Source organism: Hyperolius riggenbachi, chromosome 11 (assembly GCF_040937935.1).
Source record: "Hyperolius riggenbachi isolate aHypRig1 chromosome 11, aHypRig1.pri, whole genome shotgun sequence".
Taxonomy (NCBI): Eukaryota; Metazoa; Chordata; class Amphibia; order Anura; family Hyperoliidae; genus Hyperolius; species Hyperolius riggenbachi.
In genome coordinates, this window is record NC_090656.1 from 213,941,887 (window position 1) to 213,962,835 (window position 20,949).

Sequence of the window (20,949 nt, forward strand, 5' to 3'; positions counted from 1 at the left end):
CAAAAACGTCCACCTGAGCCCACACATAGGAGCTTCCAGCTGCAGCCCTCTTTAGTTCCTGGCATCTGTCAGACGTCCATGTATTATACCCCAGAGAAGAGGCTCAGCCTGAGAGGAGAGCAGTTCTTATTACGGTTTGGTATTAGAGTGCCAGGTCCTCAGCTGTGCTCTGCTGTCTTGGTAACATCCGATCTGCCCGGTTTCTGCTTGTTGTCTTACAGAACGATTTGATCGGGCAGAGCTTGTTTGACTATCTCCATCCGAAAGATATTGCCAAAGTAAAGGAGCAGCTCTCGTCCTCAGACACCGCTCCCCGGGAACGTCTCATCGACGCTAAAAGTAGGTTCTGATTTGGACATTGAGTTGTCTTGTTTTTTTGTTGTTGGGTTTTTTTTTTTTTTTTGTGATTGTAGAATGCTGTAATTTATGCTTTCAGCATCAGAAACCCCTTTCTTGTAGCTATATACTGCTGTATATTCGTATGTAGCCCCGCCTTCCCACTGAGGCTTAGCCTAGGCTGTTATGCGGAATGCCTCCCTTCCCCTCAGAGCATTCTGGGAGACCAGGTATAGTTTATACTGGATTTAGAACTCTCCGTAAATGAACATTCTGCAGAGATCAACTGCTAGTACTAAAGATGTTGCTGCCTATGATCACTTTTAGAAAGTAAATCAGGAAATATTTTACGATGGGCAAACACTGACTAGTCTATAAATGAATATTGTAAAAAGAAAAGCAATTTTATTCATCATTATCTTGACTACAGTTCCTCTTTAGTTGTTTTGCAACATAACATCACTTATGCCCAATTTTAAATGTAGCAAATGCAAAACAGTGAAGTTGATTAGTATAAATAAGCACTGAAGTTTTTCCTGGAAGTGGATATCATGTGACAGGAAGTGGCCTGTATCCTCTACATCAGGAACATAAACAATTTGAAAAAATATATATATTTTTGGAAGTAGGAGCTTACGGTAAACATTTGTCAGGTCCCTGCTGTCAGCTCTTTTATGATGCTGTAATTGTAGCACTTCTTTTACCAAGATTGTATTCTTACTTCTGCATGTGTTTTCCCCCGCAGCTGGGCTCCCCGTCAAAACGGACATCACCCCAGGACCGTCGCGGCTGTGCTCTGGGGCCCGGCGGTCGTTCTTCTGCAGGATGAAATGCAACAGACCTTTAGTCAAAGTAGAAGACAAAGACTTCCCCTCCAACTGCTCGAAAAAGAAAGGTAGGAGGAGCTTGCATGACACCATGACGCGGCATCTGATCTGATGAAATAATAAAAATCCTAAAACTAAAACCGCACATGCTGCCCCTTCTCCATAGTAATGTGTATAATGTTCTCACTTGTATGGGCAACTAATCAATCCACTTTTGATTAACCACACTGTAGATGATTGCCCAATAAAGTTGATCGCTTAATTTCACAATGGCAAATTGAACAATGTCTCTATTTTTGATAATGCAATTCAATGTCCTCCTCATCACCAATACAGTTGACAGTAAATGGCAGCCAGAGATCCTATTCCACAGCAATAAGTACAGACAGTAGTATGCAACAATCTCAGCGCTCCTTCCACTTTAAACAGTCACAAACACTCACACCCCCCCCCCCCCCCCCCCCCCCCCGAGCATGATGCTGCCACCACCATATTTGACATTGGGGATGGTGTGTTCAGAGTGATGTGCAGTGTTCGTTTTCCACCACACATAGCGTTTTGCATTTTGGCCAAAAAGTTCCATTTTGGTCTCATCTTACCAGAACACCTTCTTCCACATGGTTGCTGTGTCCCCACATGGCTTGTGGCAAACTGCAAACGGGACTTCTTATGCTTTCTGTTAACAATGCCTTTCTTGCCACTCTTCCATAAAGGCCAACTTTGTACAGTGCATGACTAATAGTTGTCCTATGGACAGAGTCTCCCACCTGAGCTGTAGATCTCTGCAGCTCGTCCAGAGTCACCATGGGCCTCTTGACTGCATTTCTGATCAGCGCTCTCCTTGTTTGGCCTGTGAGTTTAGGTGGATGTCCTTGTCTTGGTAGGTTTAGAGTTGTGCCATACTCCTTCCATTTCTGAATGATCGATTGAACAGTGCTCCTCTCTCAATAACTTGATCCCTGACCTGTCTTGGATCTGTCTTGTGTGTTCTTTGGACTTCACGGTGTTGTTGCTCCCAATATTCTCTTAGACAACCACTGAGGCCCTCACAGAGCAGCTGTATTTGTACTGACATTAGATTACACACAGGTGCACTCTATATTTAGTCATTAGCACTCATCAGACAATGTCTATAGGCAACTGACTGCACTCAGATCAAAGAGGGCCGAATAATTATGCACACACCACTTTGCAGTTATTTATTTGTAAAAAATGTTTGGTATCATGTATGATTTGCATTCCACTTCTCACATGTACACCACTTTGTATTGGTCTGTCACGTGGAATTCCAACACAATTGATTCATGTTTGTGGCAGTAATGTGACAAAATGTGGAAAACTTCAAGGGGGCTGAATACTTTGCAACCCACTGTACACATGTCTATCTCATCATGTCACTTGTCACCTCAGTTGTCCTTTAACGATAATCTTGCTGAATTCCTCACTGTGACTGTTGTGCTTCTGCAGGCGACAGGAAGAGTTTTTGCACTATACACAGCACTGGGTATCTGAAGAGTTGGCCGCCTACCAAGATGGGATTGGACGAAGACAACGAGCCTGACAACGAGGGCTGCAACCTTAGCTGCCTTGTCGCCATTGGCCGCTTACATCCGCACATAGTACCGCAGCAAGCCAACGGGGAGATCCGCGTCAAATCCACAGAGTACGTCTCGCGGCACGCCATAGATGGGAAGTTTGTGTTCGTAGATCAGAGGTAGGAATCTGGTCCTTGTAGTGCTTTCTCTCACTCCACCATGTGTGCTACATGTGAAAAAAAATGTCAACTTCAGTTATTTATAAGAACAAATATTTCAATGATTTCATCTATTGTAGTTTTGCATACATAGTGGTGTGAAGACCTATTTCCCCACTTCTTTATTTCCCTTATTTATACAGAGACAAACCGTAGTGATGGTAACTATCTGTAACTACAAGTACATAGCTACTTGAAATTGAAATTAGATTGTGATACCTGAGTCAGGGGGGATAACTTACTTATGCCACCTATAGTAGCCCATGCGTTCCACAGAACTCCATTACTCCATCAAACCTGGAAGGACGCAGTAGTGGTGGTACATGGGCCGAGAGTGTAATGCATCGACTAAGCAGCTGTCATAGGTAAGTTAACTTGTTACGTCCAATGGATCTGGGTTCCTAGTTGATCGCTTCTTTCTCTATCCCCCTCTCCTCTCCTCCTTTTCTCTGCTCTGGAGTTTGAGAACTAAAGACCTATAGAGATAAAATTCAGATTCGGTAGGAGACTTGTTCTTGCACAATTTTTACTTGTTTAGTAATCCCATAGAATGATCTTCTCTTCAGGCAGCTATTGAAAGACCTCTTTCAGGCTAATAGTCTGGCCAATGCAGCTGTTTATAGTTTAACTAGGTCGAAAACCCTAATTTTATTGCTGTTTTTTTTTCCCCTGACACTATCTGCTGACAACCTTGTGCACCCCCCCCCCCCTCCAATATCTGCAGTGCCCAGTGTGTGGTCACATATTTAAGCTCATTCTTCAAGTCTCTACATCATACAGAATGCTAAATTCTGGCAAATACAATAGCAAGTGTCTCATGGTCTTTTAAGATGTGATTTTTTTCCATAAACTGTAGAAATCTTTTTTTTATAATTTTGTTAGTGTTGTTTTTACGGTCCTCTAAACTGCATTTCTGTTTGTGTTACAGGGCAACTGCAATATTAGGGTATTTACCACAAGAACTATTAGGGACGTCGAGTTACGAGTATTTCCACCAGGACGATATCGGGAACCTCGCAGAGTGCCATAGACAAGGTAGGTTAGTCTGGTTGTATATTGTAATTGAAGGTATTACACTACTTTTCCCCTTTAGTTCCCCCTGCGAAAAAAGACAGCGAAGCCTCCAGTATGTACGCATTGTATGCTCCTCCCCCTTTATAGACTGGCACTGGAGAGAGGGTGATTTGTTGGCTCTGCTGCCCTCCCACTACTGTGGGCTACATCTCGGGTCGCATACCTATAACACGGCCGCCGAGAGATTTGGGCGCAGGGTAAAACCGTTAAAAGGCTCACCCTGCTCCTGCACAAGTCCCGGTGGCGTTAACTAATATTCCCCCTTCCGGCCACCATGGATTGTGGGGAAATATGTAATTCTGCTTCCAGCTATTGCTGGTGACCAAATGACCGTGTTCTTGTAGTAATTTGTGCTCTGTATTTTGACATCGCTCACTAAGTGCAGCTATCGCCGTTATTCACATTACGGCCTATGGTGGCGCCGGCTGCGCACAAATCTCCTGCACTCTTTTTTTTTTTTTTTTTTTTTTTTTTTTTTTTTTTTTTTTTTTACAGCGCTCGCTCGGGATAGTCTTTGAGGAGAGCAGGCAAATGATTCCCCCCTGCTGTCAACAGTGGAAGGCAGGGTGACTGCTGCTTCTCCTTCTAGAATGCACTGCAGAGGCCCAGGCCACTCTAGTGACGTGTCCCACCCCTTTCAGAACAGTGTTTAGGGGGAGGGGTGTGTTCAGTTGGAGGTCAAATCCCAGAGAGGCTGGCCAAGGATAGTTTCCTGCTGTAGAAACCTCTGAGTTGTGCTATAAATACATGTAGAAGTGCCATACTTACCTGTGTTGCTTGTTCTGTGTTCCTCTTCCAGTGTTACAGACCAGAGAAAAAATCACCACAAACTGTTACAAGTTTAAAATTAAAGACGGCTCCTTTATCACCCTGAAAAGTCGCTGGTTCAGTTTCATGAACCCGTGGACCAAAGAAGTAGAATATATCGTCTCCACCAACACTGTTGTCTCGTAAGTTTGTCTAGGCTTCAATGTGTGCACAGATGCCGGCCAAAAGCTCCGCGTTTCCATTCATTAATCCCTTTACTTCTCTGTCCTCAGGGCGAACATTATGGACATCGGGGATCAGGCTTATTCTCAGATGTCGGCCTCTCCGCCCAGCATGGACAATGTGCTACAGTCCGGAGAAGGTGATTACACCATTTTATTCCATAAACGATCATCTGAATTTTGGATTGTGACTTGCCTTTTAAAGTGAATGGGAACTGCATTTAAAAAAAATGAGACAGATACTTACCCAAGGAGAGGGAAGGCTCTGGGTCCTATAGAGCCTTCCCGCTCCTCTCCTGGTCCTGTCGTTCCGGTGCTGGCTCGCCCGGTAGCAGTATTTGACTAAATTAGTCAAATACTGCTTTACCCGGCCAAAGGAGGCTTCAGGGAGCCTGAGTGCTCCTAAAGAAGGGCGGCCCTGTACTGCGCCTGCGCAAGCACACTCTCTTGCACACTCACGCCTGTGCAGTATGAAGCCGCACGTCTTAAGGAGGACACGGCTCCCGAAGACTTCCAAATACCCTTTCGGCGGGGGATAGAAATGGGGGGGGGGCACAGGATAGAGAGCACCGAGAGAGGAGACGGAAGGCTCTATACGACCCAGAGCCTTCCCTCGCCTTAGGTATTTTTTTTTTTTTTTTTATGCGGTTCCCATTCACTTTAAGGACTCTGTTAGCTGATGTTCTCTAAACACGAGACCCTTATTTTTTTTTTTTTTTTTTATTGGATACTCAGATACTAGGTGGACTAAGACTGTAATTTAAAGTATAACTGAGCTGAAGTTCAGGTACAAAATCACATACTTGCTTAAGAAGAGGGAAGCCTCTGGATCAAATTGAGGCTTCCCTCGCTGTCCTGCTACCAAGTTGCTGAGCATGGGCCCTCCAAAGATTACAGATGGGGGGCTTGTTGGTAAACTGAGAAGTCTGTGCTCGTTTTCAATCATGACTGTGGTCATAATGCGCCTGCGCGAGTCGGCTGTGTGCTAAGCCCACTCGTGCTACAGAGGCACGTTTCCTGCCTGAATTGCTTGATTCAGGTTTTCGTCATGGTAATTCAGGCAGCAAACTCCAGGGGGCAGCAGCGCTGTACACTGGAAAAGCGGACTATCTTTCTCACACTTTCTGCCATGCAGCTGACTCACAGGATGAGAGAGCTGCAAGTGTGTGGACCCGCCTTTCCCCATTAGTATTCACTGCTCTGCTGGCTGGCCCAGCCTCCTCTGCATGTGCGAAGAGAGCCAGCCCTGGCAGCTGGAGAGCACTGACATATTAAGAAACAAAACGCGTATCTCCTAACTTATTGCCCGGATCATTATGCCAGCATATCCTGTCCCCTCTCCAAACCATCATTTGACAAACACGGTTAGAAATTGAAGCACCCATTTGCATTGTTTTGCCATCTCTTGGGCAGCAACTCTATGTTCAGAGGGAGCCAGCAGTTTAGGGAAGGGGATCGTTTCTCCTGAAGGCAATGCAGCTGTCACCATCAGCCATGCAGATCACATTCCTCCTTTGATTACTGTAGCATCACATCTGATACTTTATTTTTTATAATCACAATGCAAGGAGTAACTATTTCCGAAACTTCAGAGTTTTTCTATTCTATCTAATTGGCTTTTTTTTTTCATGGTGCTGCACATTTATCAAACTATTGAAAACCTTTACTGTCTGCTTTATTGCAATGAGATAAATGCCTCCTTTTTTTTCTAAAAGTATGCATTCTTGGAAACATTTTCCAAACTAAAATAAGTTAAAACAAATGTTCTGTATTTTCAAAACTGCTGTCCATTGATGTCAGTAGAAGCTGGTTATTTAGACTTTATTATAATGCCATATGTCATTGGCTAGCTAGTGATCAGGCATTGTTTGTTTATATTAGGATCGAATTTGTGGGTGTGCACTCCAGTGGCTGTGTGTGGTAATGCAGCTAAATATTTACTGTTTTTATGTACAGTCAATTGAGGGCAACTGAGCACATTCAATACAAGTCCTACTTTTTATTTTTAAATCTTTCTCAAACCCTTTCAGACGATAAAGTTTTATAAAGTATGGTCATCAGACTGTATTAAAATAAATGAATGTATTCAGGCACAGTTTCTATAATTGGGCCCTTGTTAGGGATGGTTGAACGGCAGGCTTATTTTCATGCATTGATTTTATACTCTGTCTTGTCTGATTACTGCAGGAGTCACAAAGAGGACCCATCCAGCGGTGCCAGGCCTACCCGGGGGAACCAGAGCTGGGGCTGGCAAGATTGGCAGGATGATCGCTGAAGAAGCCTTGGAAATTCACAGGTACAGTGGCTGATGATGGAGGCAGAATGGCCTTCTCCTCTTTCCTGCAATTGTTGCCTTATTTCACATATGTGCTGTTATTTATGCTATAATTTATCACTAGTGGGAAATGTTGTGTTATTGCCATCTGCATAGATGGGTGCTGCACAAGCCTCATTGCAATTTAATGTTTACAATTCTTTTATTTCCATCTGCAATTGATAAAGAACTCCCAGAACTGACAGTTGTTCCTGTTTGTTGTTGTGGCAGCAGGACTCTAATATGTTTGGAGTACTGTTGACATCAGACTAGCCACAAACTCTCACCTTGCTGCAGGAGTTATAATTTATAAAGTAATATTTGTAAAAATATGCAATTTAATTCATATAGTTGGTAAAGTTACTCTTATATTTGGTTGATGGATCTTAAAGTGACCTTGCAATGAGTGATATTGGAGGCTGACCTATTTATCAGTATAACCTGCCTGTCTGTCCTGCTGATCCTCCGCTTCCAATTCTTTCAGACTGGGAGCACACTTGTCTGTTTTGTGTGGGTTTTCTGCACAGAAATACTGAGAATCAATGTCAATCAATCAATAGTGCACACTTTAAAGTGGTCCTGAACTCTTCCACAGGACAGAAGGAAAAATGGAGAGAAATGCACTGTGTAGAGGGTTTAGCCAGTCTACTTCCCCCTCATCTGTAACTAATCACAATTGTAATTTGATCTCTCAGCTGTGCCAGATGGCTGCCTTGGCACAACACATTTTGTAAACACAGGATGCTAACCCTATGTCTGCTTCTATGAAAGGAAGCCAGGCAACTGGTATTGTTTGCAAGGAAATAAATATGGCAGAAAGGTTCCCTAATTTTAACCGACCTAAAGAAGTTCAGTTCAGTTACTAACTTACCTAGGGCTTCTTCCAGTCTCCTGTAGTCCAGGTTCCCCGCTATCCTCCCGGTGCGATCCCTTCTGCTGTGCCTCTGAAAGCTGGCTGACTGAGCCCTGTCACAGGCTACTGCACATGCACAGTCACAAGCTGCGCAGTTACAAATTGCACAATCCAGGGGAGCACAATCAAGGAGACGCCTGGCCGGGGCTGTTCGTTGCCGTAGCCTACGACAGTCCTCCAGCTTACATAAGAAGCCCCAGGAAAATTAAACTGAATTCAGTTAAGATTGCCTTTAAAGAGACCCCGTAACAAAAATTTCATCCGGTTTTCTTCCATCCTACAAGTTCAAAAAGCTATTCTAATGTGCTCTGGCTTACTGCAGCACGTTCTACTATCACCATCTCTGTAATAAATCAACTTATCTCTCTCTTGTCAGACTTGTCAGCCTGTGTCTGGAAGGCTGCCAAGTTCTTCAGTGTTCTGTGATGCATCTCCCCCTCCAGGCCCCTCTCTGCACACTGCCTGTGTGTTATTTAGATTAGTGCAGCTTCTCTCTGCTCTATTATCTTTTACAAGCTGGATAAATCCTCCTCTGAGCTGGCTGGGCTTTCATATACTGAAGAATTACATACAGGCAGAGCTGTCTGCACTCTGCAGGAAGAAACAGCCTGACACTTCAGTGGAAGATAGCTGCAGGGGGAAAGAAACACACAAATGATCTCTTGAGATTAAAAAGGAAGGCTGTATACAGCCTGCTTTTGTATGGATGTATTTTCTATGTGTGGACATACTGTACATCAACCTACTTCCTGTTTTGGTGGCCATTTTGTTTGTTTATAAACAAACTTTTAAAAACTGTTTTTAACCACTTTTAATGCGGCGAGGAGCGGCGAAATTGTGACAGAGGGTAATAGATGTCCCCTAACGCACTGGTATGTTTACTTTTGTGCGGTTTTAACAATACAGATTCTCTTTAAAGTGGATCCAAGATGAAAAACGAACTATAACAAGTAACTTGTCTATATATCTAATGTAAAGTTTACACAGCATATCTAGCTGCAAATAGCTTCAACCATTTATGATTATTTATTCCTGTGATACAATGAGGGCAGCCATGTTCTGTTTTTCATATTACACACAGGGAAGTGAATAGCATCTCCAGCCCTCAGCCTGTGACAAATTCACCCCCCTCCCCTCTGCCTCTGAAATTTCTGGCTAGTAACCTCCTCCTCCTGCCCAGACTGAGCTCCCATAAGCCCTTGCTACAGTGCCAAGTCACTGGAAATGCTGTGGGCGAGGCTTGTTTAGTTTATAGCGAATTAGAGTATTAAAACATAAAAAGTACTTGGCTTGAGGAATTCCCTATAAACTATATGAAAGGAACACAATTGTGCAATGAGTAAGTTTATCTCGGATCCACTTTAAGGGCTCGCTGCAGGGCCGTACATCTCAGCACACAAGTGTTTAAACCCCCCCCCCTTTCTGCCCACCAACAGAGCTTTCTGTCGCTGGGCTCTGATCCCTCCTGTTGTGTTTATATATATATATATATATATATATATATATATATATATATATATATATATATATATATATATATATATATATATATATATATATATATATATATATATATATATATATATATATATATATATATATATATATATATATATATATATTTTTTTTGTTTTTTTTGTTTTTTATAAATATTGTGATTTTGCAATTTATTTTTTATTAAACCCCTCCCTCCCCCCACCAGCCAATCACAGTGATCGGCTCTTGACATCCGCCTATGAGAGCCGATTGCTCTGAGCCTCCCAGGGGAACAGCCGAGCGTCACGGCTGTCCTCAGTACAGCGCTGCCTTAGATCGCATCGCTGTACAGTGTAAATAGACGGCGGTTTTGACAGAAGTTTAAGAACACAACTAAAACTAGTATGCAGATCAGACCCGCTCGCTGCAGTCTAACCACATGCTTATTTCATTTGTGTGATTCACACAGCCCTAAAGCCAGAAAAACCAGCAGGACTGCCAGGCAACTAGCATTGTTTAAAGGAAATTAATATGGCAGCTTCTGTATCCCTCTCACTCACAGGGTCACTGTAATATTGGTGCTATCGTTATAGTAGGGTTGTATTTTGGACTTGTTTGGAAATGTAATTGTCAGATTTAGGGCTAGGGTGAGCTGGTTTCTGTAGATCTGTATTCATTAACGATGTAAATCTCTTTGTCACAGGATAAGAGGCTCCTCCCCATCCAGCTGCGGCTCCAGTCCCTTGAACATCACCAGTACCCCTCCTCCTGACGCAGCCTCTCCTGGGGGTAAAAAGGTGCGTTATCTGTACTGTGGTGAGGGCTGTTTTACGGAGTCACATTTATGTACGAATATGGGAGAACAGACGTGACCTATGCAGGATATTCCTTACTGTCTGATATTAGCTGACAACAGTTTGCAGATCTGTACTGGGTCCTATCTGGATTGCAGAAAGGTTGATTGATAGTGGGTACCGCTGTAGTGAGAGCTAGTTCTGCGCAGGCACAGAATGCTCCCGGCTGCTGGGACGCACATGCGCAGTGCACCCTGGGCCAAAGGACTTTCCAGGGCTAATTGCAGAAGATGCAGAAGGTGGAGGACAGCAAGGGAGCGATAAGCATACATCAGGCATACAGCGTAGTGGCGTTATACGCATGTGCAGAGAGCTTTCAGGCACGGATGCACGCTGTAAGATGCTCGCAGCCCAGCCAGTGCCTGCACCGTAAAGCCCAACTCCGGACCCGGAAGAGGATCATGGGGGGCAGAGAGGAAAACTAGGTGAGCGACGGGCATCAATAAAGGCAAGAGTATATGCCTGCTCCCACTTGTTTCTGTTACTAATTTGACATCTGGTATCCTTTAACCTCTTGCGGAGCAATTGGCATGAGCATGGCGGCAGCCCCAGGACCGCTCAATGCCAATTGGGGTGAAGTCCTGGGGCAGTGTTTATCTGGGGATTGCGCGTGCCGATGCGTGTGTATCCACGCTTGAATGACTGAGCTCCACTCCGTCATCAGTCTCCCAGCGGTGATCGCAGCTAGGAGACTGATAGATGCTGTCAGTGTCCCGCGCTGCGATCTATGGCAGCGCTGTGCTGGGGACAGCCTTATCACTTGGCTGTCCCCTGGGGAGGCACAGGAGCGATTGGCTGTCATAGACTGTCGAAAGAGGGCGGCAAGCTGGGAAATTTCCCGGGCTGGGAAATTACACAAATTTAAAATAAAAACAAAACACAAATACCCACAATTTAAATAAAAAAATAAATAAACAGGGCAGCAGCAATCGGAGATGACCAACAGAAAGCTCTGTTGGTGGGCAGAAAAGGGTGGGGGGGGGGGGGGAAATCACTTGTGTGCTGAGTTGTACGGCCTTGTAGCGAGCTCTTTAAGCTGCAGTGGCCTGAAGTGTGAAAAAAATAGCTACGGTGATTGCGATGGCAATTTGCAAGTGCATTTGGCGTTCACAAACTCCTTCACCTATAGTTTGATTCATTCAGTGGAGAAGCTGCTAATCTGCTGTTTATGGCTCCTACACCCAAAATAAGTGCTCTGCAGTTGTCTGTGTGCACCAAATACACAACTGCAAGCATTGGTAACTGAAAACTTTAAATGAGACCGCCCTGTATTTGTCTTGTTTTTGTACTGGAGGTAAACTCTTCAGTACAGCGAACCTTGGGGGTAGGAACGCACTAGGCAGAATCGCATATGCGGTTTCCACTATGTGCTATGGGGAAAGCTCATGCGATTCTGCCTAGTGTGTTCCTAACCTAAAGTGGAACTGAAGATGCCTTTAAAAAAAAAAAAAAAAAAAGTTTCTGCCAGCCTCCTGCAGCTGTCCTGGAACAATGCTCTAGTCCCCTGCCTCGGCTCACTTTCTCTCGGTGACTTAGAAGCAGACGTCCACTGTGCCTGCGCGGCCCTGGCCGTGCGTGTCCTCATTCACGCTCCCACCTCTGGGAGTGTCCTGCACGGGTGCAGTATGAGAAAATCTCTACTGCGCCTGCGCAGGACGCTTTCAGGGATGGGCGCACGAACGGGGATGCATTGGATAGACTGGCAAAAGAGAGAGTGAGCCCAGTGGGGTACCAGAGGATCGTTCCCGGTATGTGCAGGCACAGGATGGCTGCATGGGGCTGGCAGAAGTTACAGGTAAGTGAATATTATTATTTTTTTTTATGCATCTCCAAGTCCGCTTTAATGCAAGTATGATTACTGGCGTTGTTGCAGGATTCGTTTTTTTTTATTTACTGCTGTGTTCTTAGCTATAGAACAAGTTTTCTATTTTATATAATCTTTACACCTGTTTTTCTAGATCTTAAACGGCGGCCCCCTGGACCTCCCCAGCTCCGGATTGGGACCCGGACAACTCCAAGACAATTCCGGCTTCCCCTATTCTGACAGCTCCTCGATGATGGGTAAGCGCGCTGCACACTGACTCCCCAGACACTGCATGCTATGTGATGGCCGGAGCGTTTCTGAGCCTAGAACAACCCCAATACAGTCTGAGGCCTGGAACCCACCAGCAGTATGTTACTAAGCCATTTCTGAGTGCTTTGAGATATGGAAAACTCTTGCTAATGTAATGCTATGGGTGTGATCCCACTTGAACAATGTGATTTTATAAAAATCCCCCACAGCATTGCATTAGCAAGAGCTTTTTCAATTATCACTAGTGCTTAGAAAAGGCTGCTAGTGGGTTTGAGCCCTTAGAGACACTGTTAGTAAAAAGGCAGGATAAGAAAAAAACTATAGTTACAGGAGGCTGCTGCTCTGTAAGTCTGATAGCAATGCCTGGACTCCATCTCCTAATGCCTCGTTTTGAGGTTGCTTCAATAGTAACAGCTACCCTTCCTTTCTGCTACTCCCTCTGCAGTCTACAGATCAATAACCCCTTATCCTAAACACCTAACAGCAGATCTGTTACCCCAAAGCAGCTGGTATTTTTCTGTCTTTATACAATACCACTAGCAGATTGGTGTCTGTTGGGCACAGTGTTGGAGGACAGTACAGGGTGTAGAAAAGTACAGCGTACAGTGCATGGATGTACAATGTGTGTATTGGCATATAGTACAGGGGTGAATGCAGGGGGGGGGGGGGGGGGGGGGGGGGGATGGTGGTGGAAGGTGGATTAGTGTATAAACTGTGTAGAAGTGTAGGGTATGTGTGCATCATCTGTAAGTGTAGTGTGGATGGTGAGGTTTGTAAGTTTCTGTTAATTTAAAAGTTAATGGACAACTGAAGTGAGAGGCTACCATATTTATTTCCGTTAAAACTATACCAGTTCCGTGGCAGCCCTGCTGATCTATTTGGCTGCAGTAGTGTCTGAATAACACTACAAACAAGCATGCAGCTAATCAGCAGATCTGCCCGGCAACTGGAATTGCTTAAAAGGAAATAAATATGGCAGTCATCACCAGGTAGCGTCTATCACCAGTGTTCCTAAAGCCTTCAATGGCTTAGGTTCGCTCTCAGGATTCACAATGCTGCATACAGAGCTCTGTGCTCTCATCCGATAAGCACAGAAAGCTGGGGGGTGGGGAAGTAGTGGGATAGAAGTGAAGGGCTGCAGTGTTCTCCCCAGGCTCTTTTAGCCGGGTGCTCCACCCGGCTAGATTTGGTGACCACCCGGCTGTCATCGGCTCACCTCCTCACATCCTCCTATGCTGTAAGCAGAGTTGCCCTGCATTTTCATCTCAACCCACCCGGCTACTTTTTCATGCCACCCAGCTGGAAAAAAATTCTGGGGAGAACACTGGGCTGTAGAGAGAAGGAAGAAGGCGTTCCTGACTCCCAGAGGGGGAGTTTTACAGGAGGAACTCTCCTGCAAAGGATGCCCCTTTCACGCTTAGATTGCCGACAAGCTCAATGTCTTAAAATTTTGGGGGCTAAGTGAGGAGCGGACGCAGAGATTTGGCAAAGAGCAGGGAACATGCCCCCCTGAATCTGCCTCTGGTACACTTTACGGTTAACTTAAAGGGAATATTCGAGCTCATAAAAATAAAACCTCTACTTACCCGGGGCTTCCTCCAGCCAAGTCCCATGCCGCAGCTCTGCTCTCAGCCGCCAGCCCGGGGACCCTGACAATGCAGAGGCCGACCTAGAGTGTGGGCAGTACACTCCGAAAACATGTGGATTTGATTGACAGCGACGCAGGCGCAGTAGAGGACGACCTCCCAAAGTTGGCCTCTGCATCAGCGGGGATCCCGGGCCGGCGGCTGAGAGTGGAGCTGGAGGAAGCCCCGGGGTAAGTAGATTTTTTTATAATTTTTTTTAAATTTCTTTATTTTTAATGAGCTTGGACATTCCCTTTAACTACTCTACGACCGCGTCACACCGATTGCCGTGGCGCCAGCCCCAGGACTGCTTAACGCCGATCGGCGTAAAGCCCTGGGGCTTCAGTTTGCAGGAGATCGCACGCAAGCTGCGCACGCATCTCCTGCTTGGTAGGCAGAGCGCCGCTCGGAGACTGTTAGATGGCAAAACCGCCGTCTATAAACACTGTACAGTGCTGCGATTTGCAGCAACGCTGTACTGGGGACAGCCGTGTGACGCAGCTGTCCCTCTGGGAGACCTGACAGTGGTCGGCTGTCATTGGCTGAAGCCTATGACAGCCAATCACGCTGATTGGCTGGGGGTTGGAGGGAAGGGGGAAGAAATAAATAGTAAAGAACAACACAGGCAAACAATACTAAATAAGCAAACATCGGGGGGGTTGGATCTGACCCCACCAACAGAGAGCACTGTTGATGGGGAGAAAAGGGGGTGGGTGGAAATCACTTGTGTGCTGTTGTGCGGCCCCGCAGCGGAGTACATTTGAAATCGGCTCCGGTAGACTTGGGCGCAGGATACAGCTGGTATATGGCTGATCCTGCTTCTGCACAAGTCCGGGCCGTTTTAATTACTATTCCCCCTCCAGGCCGCCATGGATAGTGGGGGAATGAAATGATTTTGGCTTCCAGCGATTTGCTGGAGGCCGAATTATTGTGTTTTTTAAAGCAACCTCTTCTGACGGAGCCGACGTTGCTCACTGAGCGCTGCAATAGGAGTGATTCCTATTGTAGTCTATGGAGGCGCCGGCTGTGCCCAAATCTAGCAGCGCTGAAAAGCACTGCCCTGCTGCAGCGAGCCTTTAATTTTTGTGAAAAATGGCCTGGTCTTTAGGGGGGGGGGGGGGGGTGTAAAGCCTGTGGTCCTGAAGTGGTTAAAGAACTTGTATGGAGCAAGTGGTGTGTTTCAGTGCTTAGTAGTGAGAGGACTTGTAGGTTTAACTCTCTCAGCCGAGTACTTATTCTGCAGCCCTGCCTTGTGTCCTCCCCCTAGTGTGACCTCAACAGCACTCTTCCCATGACCTGACTCTGGCTTGAATTGCTGGACCCCTGTAACCAGCTCCCTCATCACATGATCTTATACCCTGTAACCAGCTCCCTCGTCACATGATCTTGTACCCTGTAACCAGCTCCCTCATCACATGATCTTATACCCTGTAACCAGCTCCCTCATCACATGATCTTATAACCTGTAACCAGCTCCCTTATCACATGATCTTATACCATGTAACCAGCTCCCTCATCACATGATCTTATACCCTGTAACCAGCTCCCTCATCACATGATCTTATACCCTGTAACCAGCTCCCTCATCACATGATCTTATACCCTGTAACCAGCTCCCTCATCACATGATCTTATACCCTGTAACCAGCTCCCTCATCACATGATCTTATACCCTGTAACCAGCTCCCTCATCACATGATCTTATACCCTGTAACCAGCTCCCTCATCACATGATCTTATACCCTGTAACCAGCTCCCTCATCACATGATCTTATACCCTGTAACCAGCTCCCTCATCACATGATCTTATACCCTGTAACCAGCTCCCTCATCACATGATCTTATACCCTGTAACCAGCTCCCTCATCACATGATCTTATACCCTGTAACCAGCTCCCTCATCACATGATCTTATACCCTGTAACCAGCTCCCTCATCACATGATCTTATACCCTGTTTGTTTATATAACTGTATGCTACATTTCTATATATCCTCCCTTCTTAACATTGTTTCCTCATTTACTGTTCAGCGCTGCGTAATATGATGGCGCTATATAAATACAATAATTAAAAATGATATTGCCGCTTAGTGGGTTGGGGGCAGGGAACAGCAATTATGATTGATGTTTTATGTAGGAGAGTCTAGTGATTTCTGTCTCTCTACAGAATGTGATTTGATCTTTTATGGTGGGCGGAGCTTTCCATGGGGGTGTGCATAAGTGGAGTGTAGGGGTCTCAGGACCTATTAGTGGGGGGAGGGGGGGGAGGATGCAAAAGCCACATATGGCTATTCTTGTGGGATGGTGTGTAGGAGTGGGTGTGGGAGAGGGAAGACTTTTTTTTTTTTCTTTAATCGTTATTTGTTTATAAAACCATTAAAAACAATCATGTAGCTGAAAATCCAATAAAAACCTATATTGCAATGGAAAAACCTAGTGCCCATGTATGCTTATCATAATCCAAACATGGTGCTTGGGCTAAAAGTAACCTAAGAGGTAAGGAGCAGGTGCAGCTCACCTACTTATTCTTTGTTTCATTTTTTGCGAATGCATATCAGCAACATGCAGGCCTATATATCGAACCTGGGTCTAGAGGCCTGAATAATAACATCTGAGGACTCGTTCACATTATGCAATGTGTATGGCCATGTGCTCAGGACGCAAGCGCACACCATTGCCGTGCTTTGCGCTGCTGATCCCATTCATTACAGTGAATGGGATCAGCGATGCGGTTTGCCAAAAAATGTGTGCAGCAGTGCGATAGAACATAGCAATGCTGCGCAGCGCGCATAGTATGTATGTCAGAAGGGGTCTCTATACACTGCTGATGTTCTTGCTGATCGCCTATCATAGGCACTGCCCAAATGCACATGGCAGCGCATATGGTGTGTGTACGAGCCCTAAACCACTAGGCTTCCTCCTGCCTCAAACCTCTGACAGGGGTAGCTAGTCACTGACTTAAAGGAAAACTTAAGTCAGCTAAAAAATATGACTTTTACTCACCTGGGGATCCCCTCAGCCCCCTGCAGCTGAACAGTGCCCTTGCTGTGTCCCTCCGATACACCTGGACTCGCCGGCGGCCACTACCGGTTTGGCTGTCACCGGCCGACAGGCTGGGAACGCGCCTGATTGGCCGTGTTCCCGGCCGCAATAGCGCCCTCTATAATGCTATTGCGGCCTGGAACGCGGCTAACAAGCCGCGTTCCCAGCCTGTCGGCCGAACCGGTAGTGACCGCCGGCGAGTCCAGGCGCATCGGAGGGACATGGCGAGGTCACCGTTCAGCTGCAGGGGGCTGAGGAGAGCCCCGGGTGAGTAAAAGTGTTTTTTTTTTTTTTTAGCTGATTAAAGTATTCCTTTGAGGTAGCCATACATCTAGCAGTGATGGGCAGATTCGACAGAAACAAATCTCTCATCGACTCTAAGAGAGAGATCTGTCAGCTGCCTATACACTGCAGGATGATTCCCGATCTTTCATGCTGAAATCATTCCCCATCAACCAAGTCAGCCCAACATCTTGCGCGATCGAGAATGCGATTAATTTTCATCTCCCGAAATGTGTTGCTTTGTCGGTTGGGCATGCACTTGGCGGCATCGGCTTTCATCCAATTAGATTACAATGAAATCGGAATGGTTGATAATCTGCCACATCGCCTGATATATGGCCACCTTTAGCCTGCTGAGTGAGGACAGGACAGGGAGGTATTGTTTAGTGTGTACAATACTGAATACGTTAGAATACTTATCATGTTCCTGAAGTAGAGGTGGAATCACTAGTATAGATTGTGTAGCATATCAGCTTGATATGTAAATGGTTGTTTGGTATTCCAGGTGTGCTCTAATCAGAAATAATTTTTCCATATGGAGACTAAAATCTTCTGAGCAGCGAAGTTGGGGAGGGGGTAGAACTTAAAGGAAGCATCAGCCAAAATAAGCTTCCCCCAATCTACTTACCTTGCTGCCGATAGGTCCAGCGGCGCAGCCCGTGCTTCCAGCCGCCAGCCGGGGGGGGGGGGTACACTGCCTGGTACACTCTGGATGTGGACCTGACAACGATGCAGTAGAGGACGACCTCTGGACCGGCTGGGAATGTAGCTGGATGTATCTGTGGCAAAGGGCTGGAGGAAGCCCCAGGTAAGTAGATTGGGGGAAGCTTATTTTGGCTGATGCTTCCTTTAAGAACTGAAACAGATAAAAATATATATTTGCCCTTAGGAGAGGGAAGGCTCTGGGTCCTAGACTCTAACCATTCCTCTTACGGTGCCTGTGTTTCAGTGCTTGATCCCCTTGTTAGTCTATGACCGATGGGTCAGAGACACTTCCGCCGCTGTGACAGGCTTCGGGAGTTGGGTGCTCCTGAAGATGGGCCGCTCCGTACTGCTCATGCACAATATAGAGCAGCCAGTCTTCAGGAGCAATTGGCTCCTAAAGATTGATGAAGCCTCCTGCAGCAGTGGAAGTGAGCAGTCTCGACACTAACAAGGTATCCAGTGCTGGAGGAGCTTGGACACCGTAGGAGGAATGGGAAGGCTCTATAGGACCTGGAGCATGCCCTCTCCTTAACCTGCCTGGCGTTCTGATTCCCGCGGCCACTTAGCGCTAGCTACATGATTCTCCCTCCCTGCGGCGTCACTCCCACCCCTCCGATCACCGCCGGCGCAAACACCCGTCTGGAAATCCCGTTCTGAATGGGATTTCCTTCAGGGCTTCCCCCGTCGCCTGTATCGCAGCGGTGATTGGGTAGGACACACAGCAAGCAAAGCAGGGCCTGAACAATGACCTCCAGTGTCTCTGGCTGAGCTCAGCTCGTCCAGAACGCTAGGGAGGTTAACTTCTTCAGGACCACAGGCTTTACCCCCTAAAGACCAGGCCATTTTGTGTGAAATAGGCCACTGCAGCTTTAAGGCCAAACTGCAGGGCCGCACGACAAAGCACACAAGTGATTTCTCCCCACCAACAGAGCTCTCTGTTGGTGGGGTCTGATCACCCCCAGGTTTATTTATTTATAGCAGGAGATGTGTGCGATTTCCTGCAAAACAGAGCCCCAGGACTTTACGCCAATTGGCGTTAGGTGGTCCTGGGGCTGCTGCTGTGGTCAGCTAGAGGTTAAAAGGAACCTAAACTGAAGGGGATATGGATGTTTCCTTTTAAACCATACCAGTTGCCTGGCAGTCCTGATGATCTTTCGCTGCAGTAGTGGCTGAATCAGACCTGAAACAAGCATGCAGCTAATCCAGTCTGACCTCAGTCAGAGCACCTGATCTGCATGCTTGTTCAGGGGCTGTGGCTGAAAGTATTAAAGACACAGGATCAGCAGGCGATTCAGGCAACTGGTATTATTTTAAAATGAAAAATCCATATCCTTCTCAGTTTAGGTTCCCTTTAAGGCCAGTTTCCACAATATTACATTTGTGTGTATATCTTTGCATGTGTCCAACAGAATTTACAGTACATGGGAAATTAATGCACAGTTTTTTTTAAATCTGAATCTACAGCAAAAAAATGCATTCAATGGAAACTATTAGGGGGAGGGGTCTTCATAATCAGAGCTTCCAGGCTTGTCTGCCGCAGCGCTGAATGTTCTGTTGTTGCAGGTGAGAACTCCCAGATGGGGATGGACATGATAGAAACAGACCACGGATCTAGCAGCCCCAGCAATGACGAGGCGGCCATGGCTGTCATCATGAGCCTCCTGGAAGCAGATGCAGGACTTGGAGGGCCCGTAGATTTCAGCGACTTACCCTGGCCATTGTGAATAGGACTAAGCCAAGCCGGGCATCCTCAAAGTGCATTATGGGAGCTTCAGTGCCACAAAGGACTGCAAAAACCCTTAAATGGGTGTGACATGAATCCGCTCCAACCGTACAGAAGAGGCGCCATCAGCATCACCCGTCGTTGTCACTCACCATTGTGTTAGACGCAGCTCCAGTGATCAGCTTGTGGTGTATAGCTTTGCATTAATGTACATTTTTGAAATTGATGCAGTTTTCTTTTTCTAAATCATTGTGCAAATTGCGCATCGTTGTCAGCTGGTCTCATGTCATGACTGATGTATGGTGGTTCTACACTGCAGCGCTCCCCCTGGTGGATATTTTTTTATTATATTTACTTGTATAAAGATGTTTTATTGTAATGATATACATGGTACAGTGTAATAGTTAAATATTTTTTAAATAAATTGTTTAATTGTTCTATAGCACTGTTGTAGCCGTCACTCACTTTACATGTAAGTGGTGTGTGCTGTACACATCCTATTTTGATTGGCCAATTTTACCATTTCCATGTAGTAGGAGATGAAACCTTTTGAATACTATGAACAAATGATGTTGAACATTAATACTGCATGGAAGTAGTAACATTTGTCAGTGGTTAAATTACAAAAATTACACTATTTTAAACCGAAACAGCAGAGTTTACTACCCTGTACTATAACTTTTATCTGAAGCAGTCTTGCACTTTTTGATATAGAAGTGCTTCAAAAAATAGGACTGCCTCTAATTTATATTTTTACTCTGTGAATTGAGGCCTACATTGGGTATAGATTTCTCCCAGAGCTTTAACACTTTATCAAACGTTTGATAATTTACCTCATGGGTAAAATCTAATTTTGAATTCACTAAGGTGTTATAGAATTATCGAATGTTTTATCGATGAAATGATCAATAAATATATAACACCTTAGTGAATTCAAAATTAGATCTTACCCATGAGGTAAAT

The 20,949-nt window shown here is 45.6% G+C and overlaps 1 protein-coding gene across 1 annotated transcript; it reads left to right on the top strand.

Annotated features, from left to right (window-relative positions):
- Positions 1-224: 224 nt before the first annotated feature.
- On the top strand, positions 225-20,431 carry BMAL1 (basic helix-loop-helix ARNT like 1). Its single transcript, XM_068261778.1, has 10 exons — positions 225-339; positions 1,082-1,231; positions 2,631-2,877; positions 3,845-3,951; positions 4,790-4,940; positions 5,031-5,119; positions 7,167-7,275; positions 10,386-10,479; positions 12,495-12,597; positions 19,827-20,431. The coding sequence occupies exons 2-10, from the start codon at positions 1,162-1,164 to the stop codon at positions 19,985-19,987; spliced, it is 1,131 nt and encodes a 376-aa protein (XP_068117879.1). The 5' UTR covers positions 225-339; positions 1,082-1,161; the 3' UTR covers positions 19,988-20,431.
- The last annotated feature ends 518 nt before the right edge of the window (positions 20,432-20,949 follow it).

Coding starts and splice junctions, on each gene's coding strand:
- BMAL1 (XM_068261778.1), top strand. CDS start 1,162: ATGAAATGCAACAGACCTTTAGTCAAAGTAGAAGACAAAGACTTCCCC. Junction 3,952..4,789: donor CGCAGAGTGCCATAGACAAG/GTAGGTTAGTCT, acceptor TTCCTCTTCCAG/TGTTACAGACCAGAGAAAAA. Junction 12,598..19,826: donor TGACAGCTCCTCGATGATGG/GTAAGCGCGCTG, acceptor CTGTTGTTGCAG/GTGAGAACTCCCAGATGGGG.